The sequence below is a fragment of the Crinia signifera genome, chromosome 5 (genome assembly GCF_055691185.1).
Source record: "Crinia signifera chromosome 5, ASM5569118v1, whole genome shotgun sequence".
Taxonomy (NCBI): Eukaryota; Metazoa; Chordata; class Amphibia; order Anura; family Myobatrachidae; genus Crinia; species Crinia signifera.
The window spans coordinates 32483379-32492780 of NC_139221.1; the positions used below are offsets into that span (position 1 = coordinate 32483379).

General features: G+C 46.5%; 1 protein-coding gene across 2 annotated transcripts; it reads left to right on the forward strand.

The window, feature by feature from the left end:
- Window positions 1-360: 360 nt before the first annotated feature.
- On the forward strand, window positions 361-8355 carry ZNF706 (zinc finger protein 706). 2 transcript variants are annotated; one of them, XR_014474793.1, is made up of 5 exons: window positions 361-549; window positions 4541-4677; window positions 6122-6225; window positions 6948-7129; window positions 8120-8355. XR_014474793.1 is itself a non-coding variant. In XM_083186967.1 (4 exons), the coding sequence occupies exons 2-3, from the start codon at window positions 4543-4545 to the stop codon at window positions 6215-6217; spliced, it is 231 nt and encodes a 76-aa protein (XP_083043093.1). In that variant the 5' UTR covers window positions 364-549; window positions 4541-4542; the 3' UTR covers window positions 6218-6225; window positions 8120-8355. The 2 variants fall into 2 exon arrangements, 1 of the variants encoding a protein (XP_083043093.1); XM_083186967.1 differs by lacking the exon at window positions 6948-7129 and having other exon boundaries at window positions 364-549.
- The last annotated feature ends 1047 nt before the right edge of the window (window positions 8356-9402 follow it).

The window sequence follows — 9402 nt, forward strand, 5'->3', positions numbered from 1 at the left end:
AGGATGCGGCTCCTATGCCCCATACATCACATCAGCACATAACTGCAGCATTGCACCAAGGCTGCACGCCCGAGGGCTGATCGGATAGTGGGGAGCGGGTGCCTGACTCTGAGGTAACCTAAGCAGTAAGGGGCAGCTGAGGACACGGGAGAACCTGACACAGTCCCCCCGCTCCCGCAGCAGCAGAGCAGAGAGAGTCTGAAAAAAAACTACACACACTCTCATAGTCCCATTTTGGCCCCGCCCCCTGCGCATAGCCCCTCCCCATTCCCCATGCCCGTTACGTCACCGCCGAGCCGTCTGATTGGCCTCTCGCGGTAGAAATAAGTGACTCACGCGGCCACCGCCTAGTTCCCTGTTCCCCTGGATACGGCCGTGTGCAGCGCGCCTGCGCAGTGGCTGAGGCGAGAGGGAGGAGGAGCACAGTTCCGGATACAGGCGGTTCTAGTCTACGCTCTGCCCTCCTGCTCCCCCCCTCTTCCCGGTTGTTGCAGAGACAGCTGCACGCCGCTCCGCCGGAGTCTGCCCCGACTGCTGGTTGTGCCTGAGGTAAGCTCGGCCGGGGAGAGTGATCTGTTACCGAGGCTGGGGTGGAAGGAGGCGCAGGGGCTACTGTACCGGGGGATCGGAAGAGGAAGCATATAGTGGGAACCAAGTGTCCTCTCTGGCCGCCATGCGATGTGTCTGTGTATAGACTCAGCAGAGACCCAATAACCACTTTCCCAGTATAGTGCTAGTAGGGACGTCCACCTCATAACTCCTTCCCCCTGTATAGAGCTAGCAGGGACCCCCCTTCATAACCCGTTCCCCTATATAGGGCTAGCAGCCAGGGACCCCCTCTCTATAGCCTTTTCCCCTGTATAGGGCTAGCAGGGATACTCCCCCCCCCCCCCCCCCCCGCCCCTTATTACTCCATTTGGTCAGCAGGGACCACCCCCCATAACCCTTCCCCTGTGTACAGCCTGCAGAGACCCCCACATAACCCCTTCCCTTCTGTATATCTCATATATATATATATATATATATATATATATATTTGTTGTGGCATGACTACATAACCTAGAAAGTAGCTAGGGTCAGTTTCTACCCATAATGAGTGGTCTGACCAGAGCTCACTGTTATGTAACGTAGTGCTACTGACAGCAGCACCTTCCATATTCTGTACCCATCCATGGTAATAAGGGGTTTCTGTCATTGTCCTGCTGCCCATAATACAGGATCTGACTACAGCAAGTAGCTAGCTACTTAAAGCGTGTACAGCAGTCTCACCTGATCGCTGTGCAACCATCCGACCACACTGCAATGTAATGCACATCTGCTTTGGGCCATCTAGTATGGTAGCAGTTAACACCTGACTTATTGTTTTGTTATAGAAGTGCAGGGATTCTAGTTATATCACTTTGGTAAATAGTTATTTTGACTTGTTTTGTTGTAGTTATCCATCGTGTACTGTATGATTAGCATGGCTTGCAACTGTGCTGGTTAACTTCTATTACTGCAGAGACCGAAGCAGTTCGAAGCCAGCCCTGGAAGTGTCAGGCTTGGGGCATTTGCACTCTGTCAGAGTGTTTTCTGCCTAATATAACCTCACATTGACTTGTTCTCTCGTTTTGTGCTTGGTGTGAAATGGGCTGAAGAAAAGAGAATAATGTGGTCTTTTGTTCAAACCTATGGAGGAGTTTGGGTCCGAGCCGATTCTTTCTAGAAGTCTGCCTGGCAGCTGGTGATTTGAGGACACATGCTGAGCTGCCGCAGCCATTTGACATTGCTGTATAGCGGAAATCTCACTTGTTCTATGCACACGCTGTATCTCTCGGCCTGTACTGTATGTCTATTAGAAATCTGTTTCTCCCCCATTGTGTAATTGACTTCCTGTCTTCAGATTCAGTTATTTCCTTCTGTCATACAATTATAATGGCTCATGTTTAATGTAATCTCTCAACTGATTAGTACCCTCCCCCGCGACTTAGAAGATACTTGGTTAATAACTTGTTTGACAACAAATCCAGTGTTTTCCATCTTGGTGGTGTGCTGCAGTCTTTAAATGAAATCTTGCTATTCAGCACAGGTTCTCAACTCTTTCCTCCCGGACCCTACACAGTACATGTTTTGCAGGTGACCTCACAGAATCACAAGTCCCCCACCTGTGGATCTCTTAAAATGTGTCAATGTGTAATGAGTGCACCTGCTGGGTGACCTGGAAAACGTGAACTGTGTGGGGTTCCCAGGACTGTTTGAGAACCCCTGATCTATAGTAAACTTATTCCCAAAGAATACAGTAAATGTTGTGAGTTTTGCCTTTTCCTTAATCCTATTAGTTTTGTGGTGAAGCATAGTAGTTCACCAATGCGTCAGATCTGACAGCATCGCACCTATACGTACAATAAGTATGTGCTCAGATGCGGAACCTGGGAGACTTTTCCAAATCCTGTACAACCGGCTAAAGGTGTACGTGTTAAATCAAGGCGATTGCATTGCAAGTTTAATTTTCCATTTAGTCCCTGACTTTATTCCAGCTACTTTGTAAATGCCCCCACAACAAGCTTTGGCAATGAGAACCAGCCTTATTTATAGATCCAGTAGCCATAACCTTCCCTGAGTAAAGAACCTTGCCCAGCTGCTGAATGAGGCGCATGGGCTGGGCAGTAATGTAGCGCACTATAAAACAAATATTTGATCTGCTAAAGATGTGTTCACGTCTATCCTCCATATGCTATAAGTCGCGTTACACATCGTGTAAGCTCCATGTATCTCTGTGGAGACGTGTCTCTGCATTATTTATTTAGTTTCTTAGACTTAGAGCACAGCAAATTCTGTTGCGCTTTGCAATAGGAAACGGTGATAAAGCAAAGTGTGTAGTAACAAACTGACATAGAGGTAGGAGGGCCCTGCTCGCAAGCTTACTCTGCATGTGACTTTCCATTATTTATTTAGTTTCTTATATAGCGCAGCAGATTCCATTGCGCTTTACAATTGGAAACAGTGATTAAACAAACTGGGTAGACTCAAACCGACATGGAGGTAGGAGGGCCCTGCTCGCAAGCTTACAATTACCAAACATCATATTTGCAAAACTGTGTAAATAGGACTGCCAAGTGGCTTCAGCTGATTAAAGTGCTATGCAGCATGACTATGTTCTGTGGCTGTAGATGCATACAATGATTCATGATTTCCTGAAAAGCGTTGACTAGGAAGCCTTTTTCGTGTACATGTATGTGAGCACATCTCTGGCTTATGCTGGCCGCACATCAGACCAACTTTCCTCCAACCATCCAACTAGTTGCTTGGATGAAATAAAAATATTGGTACTCTTTACCTAGAAGGGCGGCATTGAATGCACTAAAAAATCGGGTGCGATGCGACCGACGCGATGCCCGCGATTTCCCATAGGGAACAATGTTAAATGTCCCAATTGACCCGATTTTCCTGTTCAATGTCTCAGTTGACCCGATTTTTCCATAGGAAACAATGTTAAATTTAGGCACCCTGAAGTGTGAAATGGCCCCCACAATTTTTAACGCCACCCCACGATCAACGTGAACCCGAAGCGTGGCGAGCGCAGCGGCGGTACGCGTCCTACGACCTTTTCATACCCCCACTATCCATGTCGGCATGGAGTCGAGAATAGAAAGTAGAGCGAGCCACCGAGCCCGAAGCGTGGCGAGCCCCGCGAGGGGATGCAGATAACCTTCACAGCTGTCCGCGTCCCCTCGCGGGCTTCACAGCTGTCCGCGTCCCCTCGCGGGGCTCGCTGCACTCGCCACGCTTCAGGCTCGCTGCGCTCGCAACACTTTCTATTCTCAACTCCACGCCGACGTGGATAGTGGGGGTATGAAAAGGTCGTAGGACGCGTGCCTGTGCTCGCCACGCTTCGGGTTCACGTTGATCGTGGGGTGGCGTTAAAAATTGTGGGGGCCATTTCACACTTCAGGGTGCCTATTTGGCCTCTGTGGGCCATTTAACATTGTTTCCTATGGAAAAATCGGGTCAATTGAGACATTGAACAGGAAAATTGGGATATTTAACATTATTCCCTATGGGAAATCTCGGACGTCGGTCGCATCTCATGCAATTTTTTTTTTTTTTTTTTTTTTTTTTTAGTGCATGCGATGGCCGTGATTTTTTACTAACGATGTCCATGATCAAAATCGTGGGCACCCTTCTAGGTAAAGAGTACCAAAATATTCTATCCCTGCCACTTCTATGGGAGGTACTGGATCTGAGGATCACAACGTCATTACAGCTGCCTGGATCCCCTCCCACAGTTTGGGAAAGATTCTAAAGTATTCACTTTACCAAACACTATCTACCCCCCTCCCCTCATAGAGGTGAATTGTATTAAAAGTTGAGTATCTCAAGGTCCATTCATGTGTATATGTAGCACTGGGAACTGCAGTTATTATTGCTATCGTGGAGGCTAGCAGGTGCTAGTGATCGCCAGTACACCCCCACCCCCTGCTCTCTGCCTTATTTTCCATTGTGCACCTGCTGAGCTGTTGGCGTATTTTCTGTGTAAGTAATAAGGTCTGTAATGCTGCAGATATGGCTCGTGGACATCAGAAGCTTCAATCGCAACAGAAAAATGCCAAGAAACAAGCGGAACAGAAGAAGAAACAAGGTCACGACCAGAAAGCGGCAGCCAAAGCCGCTCTAGTATTCACCTGCTTGGTTTGTCGGGTAAGCCTTTATTGTCCCTGGTGAGCTTAGAACTGATGTAGTGAGCTGTTAGTCGTGTCTGGTATGCTGCTAGAATGCGCAGTAGGGTATGGAATATCATTAGGATATTGGCAAAGGTAAAACAAGTCGTCTTTCTGACTCCTGCATCTTGACCCCTCTTGGCTTTTTTTTTTTTTGTGACAGGTCGCTACACAGGACACATCCGAATTTTGCAGTACAAAATACTGAGGTTCTATTAATTGTAGACCTAAAACACTAAATATGCCCTATTCAACACCTCACATGCCCATGTGATGCTCGGCTCGCCACACAATGTGCCGCTCAGTCCTCCCCACGTGCAGTGTCGCTGACATTGTTCACAAAGTAACTGGACAGGACAGTGTGCTGCCCCCCAGTGGAGAGGGATATAATCTGTCAGAGTTCAAGCACAGAAGCATCGGTGGGGTCTCTGTTCTCAGATTGTCTCAGGTGTGGAAGCAACTCCTGACCAGAGACTTTGGGGCACTCTGGCAATTCTCTAGTGCTGTGATGCTTAGTCCAGTTACTAGTGTGGCCTGCTAAGGTGGGTCCAGATCAGTGCTGATAATATCAGCTGGGTGCTCCCTAAAAGGGTTCACTCTGCTTAGTGGAAACACTTTATGAAAGTAGACAAAATCATCTTTGGTTAAGCAACCTAAATAAAGCTGTCCATACACTGCTAGTATTGGCTGATCAGGAAGATATTGGCAATGTTGCTGCAGTAGAGTGCCAGTCATGTTAAGTCTCAGCATGCCAACCTGATCCAATGTTTGGCACTCAGATCTGCTAGCTAGTAGATGTACTGCACATCACACATGAACAGACGTCTGGCAGACTGCCTTACTGTATATAGAGCTTCACTTTGAGCATCAGGTAGCTAACAGGTTCTCCAAGTCGGTCCTCAGGACCCCACACAGTGCATGTTTTGCAGGTCACCTGTGGATCTTTTACAATCAGTCAGTAATGAGTGCACCTGTTGGATGACCTGGAAAACGTGAACTGTGCGGGGTTCTGAGGACTGAGTTTGAGAACCACTGAGGTAGCTGCATTATTGAGCCTGCTGTTGCTGCTTCAGATAGAAGCTGACAAGCTTTGTTGAAGAGTATCATGGACATAAGTTTCTCTGTAGCTGTAAGCTGGCCGCATTGTGGCATAATTCCACACTTTAAAAGATCACTGCAGTGGTGCAAGATGTTTCCCCCACTAGCTGTGGGAGAGACTGTTGGCAAGCTTGTAAGATGCATTTCCATGTAGATTTCATAGTGCGCAAATGGGGATACTGACTATACTGTTTTGTCCCTCCCCCCCCCCCCCCATGCCATTTGACGACACTTAAGTGAGTGATCCAGAGAAATTACTCCCAACACCTTCCCACATTGTAGTTGTCTCTTGGTGTTTTAATTTTTTTTATTTCCACCATTGTCAGACACAAATGCCAGACCCAAAAACCTTCAAGCAGCACTTTGAGAGCAAACATCCGAAGGTCCCACTCCCTCCAGAGCTGGTTGATGTTGAGGCATAGAATAAAAGGTAAGCTGCCTGGAGACCTATAGATATTTCAGCCTGCACCTGGGGTATGGGTCATAGGGTCAACAACAATTAGGTCGACTATTGGTTGACCATTTAAAGGTCAACATGCATTAGATGGACATGGTCAAAAGGTCGATATGGGTGTTTGTGTCGACATGAACACCGACGTCCCCTCGCTTGGCTCTGGTGTGTGCCATGCTTTGGACACGGTATTCTATTCTCCTGAAACTTTTGTTTACCATTTCATGGTCGACCTATTGCTTGTTGTCACCATGTCGATGCATGTTTACCTTTTGATGGTTGACAGTCGACCTAATTACAATTAACTGCATACCATGCACATGACTTAATAAGATTAACCCTTTGAGTGCCAGCATATGTGAGATTTGCAAAATATCTGCTAAAAATGCCGGCGTGTCTCATTTGTTCTATAAATTCAAATAAAAATGTGTTTAAAAAATGATTTTTTTTTTCTTAAGGTACGCAATACAGGTATTTATGACTAATAAAAAATGTTTGCTTGGCAATTTTTACCTTATGTTGCCAACTTCACTTGTCACTCAAAGGGTTAAATTAGTCTGGGCATTTAATGTATTCAATGTTGAAGGAGAAGGTATAAATGGGGAGAGCTAGAATAAACCCATGGCCACTGGGATTCAGCAAATACGTGTGTTTCTAGAAGGGTGGACAGAATGTGTAATTCAGGAGTCTATCAAATCTAGGAGACGGCAGGAGCCGGGAGAGATGCGCATCCATTGAAGACTCCAGTAGAAGGGATTCACAATAAAGTTAGGCACCAGCTGTAACTCTTAGGTGTGAACTTGCCCACCTGTCACCTGATATGCCCAGCCCTGTTATAGAAGCTCAGAACATGACTACATAGTGCTATGTAGTGCTAAACCAGGTAATTACCATCTAACCAAAGGACCGATAAGTGTCGTATCTGTAGCAGGGGGCAACAAAGACCAATTCAATGTTGACCATTTATAAATTCAATAATACTAATAAATCGGTTTGTAGCTAATCTTAATTCTTGCAGGTCTTTGGGTTGCTTTAAGTCCTCCCATTATTTAGCTAAATATTCTAAAGCTGGGTGTGCCTCCTAAAGATAGCTGGCTGGTTGGATAATTGGGTATGGTCTAAGACAGGGGTAGTCAACTCCAGTCCTCGAGAGCTACCAACAGTTAACATTTTCCATGTCTCCTCACAGAATCACAAATGAAGTATTTAGCTCCACCTGTGGCTCTTGTAAAATGTCAGTCATTAATGAGTGGACCTGTGAGGTGAGCTGAAAAATGAAATGTTGGTAGCTCTCGAGGACTGGAGTTGGCTACCCCTGGTCTAGGAGAGTTGGCCAACAAACAGTCTGCAATCTCCCAACAGGTCACCTGACCACCTAGCTGGTGCATTCATTATGAACTGTCATATTCCCAATCATGTACTGTGTTCGTTCCTAACAGACCTTGTGCAGATACACCGGTGGCCTTGGTAGATCTCAAGGACCACTTTGGAACAAACCAGTAATGCTTGTAGATCAGTGGCAGACAATCAGCCAGATATCTCTAAGGCACTGCAACAATACGCCAATCCCATATCGCATGGTAAAATGTATAGCTGTATTATGATGCACTTAATCATTCAATGGTTTATGTAACCAAACGGCGTCATACGGTGCATTGGACAATCTAGTGTGCAGCTCGTCAGATGGGACCATGCAATTCCTCAAACAATAAGGTGTGGCCTCACTACACATTGGCAATGCGTTGTGGCTGTAGGTAATGTGGCTCTGATGCAGTGTACCCAGCTTTAGGTTAACCTCCCAGATAAAAAAGAACTACAATATAAAGACTTGATGCCTGCGGATTGAAGCTAATTTATCCTTTACTCTCTCTAGGGAAATCCTTCAGTGCACCGACTGTTCTCTGGTGGTTTATCTGAAAGGGGCTCTTGAAAAACACGTTTTTATGCTGTTCCCTTCAAGAGGGTTCATACAGACCTCTAAATGTACAGTTATTTACTAATTTGTAAATCTCAAGTTGGGCAATACTCAAATTTTTACAGTTGTAATTATATTGATTCCATGTCCATAATGTGTATAATTTGTTCAATAAAAGGAAAACCTTGATTTTACCATTTGTCACTTTAATTTTACAAAACTGAAGTTTCATGAATGGCTGGAGTGGGCACACCACACGATGACCTGTAAAGGGGCCCATTTGGCTGATTACGACGTTACAACATATCGGGCTTTTTGTCCCCTAAGGTCCATGCTTATCCGACCCAAGCAGGTGGTCGGACCTGCTGACCGTCCAACCTGGGACCTCCTTCCCTGGGGGGGGGGGGGCGGGGTCCGGCCTGCTGGTGGTGCTAGTGGGCAGCTCATAGTAGTGGCGGGCAGCGTGATAGGTCTGAGCAGCGGCTGGGAGGCTGGAGCTTGTAGCAGCATTTTGTCGGGCGGCGGGATACACGCAGTCAATCAACATCTGGCCAGTCATTTCAAAATATTCAGCTGCCACCCAGCACAAGCTCCTGCCGCTGCTCAGAAGGACCCTGCCACAGCAGCAGCTCCCCGGGAGAATTGCATCAGTACGGCGCTGCGAAACACTTGTGGTGCCTTATAAATAAAATAATAATAATAAATTGCATGCAATTTATTGCATGTAAAAATGGCACATCAAGGGGGCTTTGAGCAAACTGGTCCGACTTGTCCTTAGGACAAATCGTCCCAGTGTATGGGGGCCTTTAGAAAATGTATAACCTACATTGAGACGATGGTGTGAGTCTTGAATCTCCTAATATTTAGGAGACTTGAGGTGCGTATACACGGTACACTTATCGATGGCAATATGGTCGCTGAGTGACCATATTACCAGCGGTTGGAGTCTGTACTGGCGATAAATCGCTGGGTGCGTGCTCCCGTTTTTTAACCCCCTAATGGTCGCTTGTTGGAGGATCTTGCTCCTCCAACCAGCAACTTCCCCTGCCTCATCTCCCGGTAGTGACCTCTTCATCAGCAACCACCTCTGGTCGCTGATGGAAATGGGACACTGATCACTGGTATCTATTGCTCAGCAATCATATTTGCTCACATTGCTCCGTGTGTGCACAGCTTTACACTTAAGGTGCCCAACCACTAGTCTTGATTTTGTGCTTTTGGTTTATTTTTTTTCCTGGCCA

Coding starts and splice junctions, on each gene's coding strand:
- ZNF706 (XM_083186967.1), top strand. CDS start 4,543: ATGGCTCGTGGACATCAGAAGCTTCAATCGCAACAGAAAAATGCCAAG. Junction 4,678..6,121: donor TCACCTGCTTGGTTTGTCGG/GTAAGCCTTTAT, acceptor CACCATTGTCAG/ACACAAATGCCAGACCCAAA.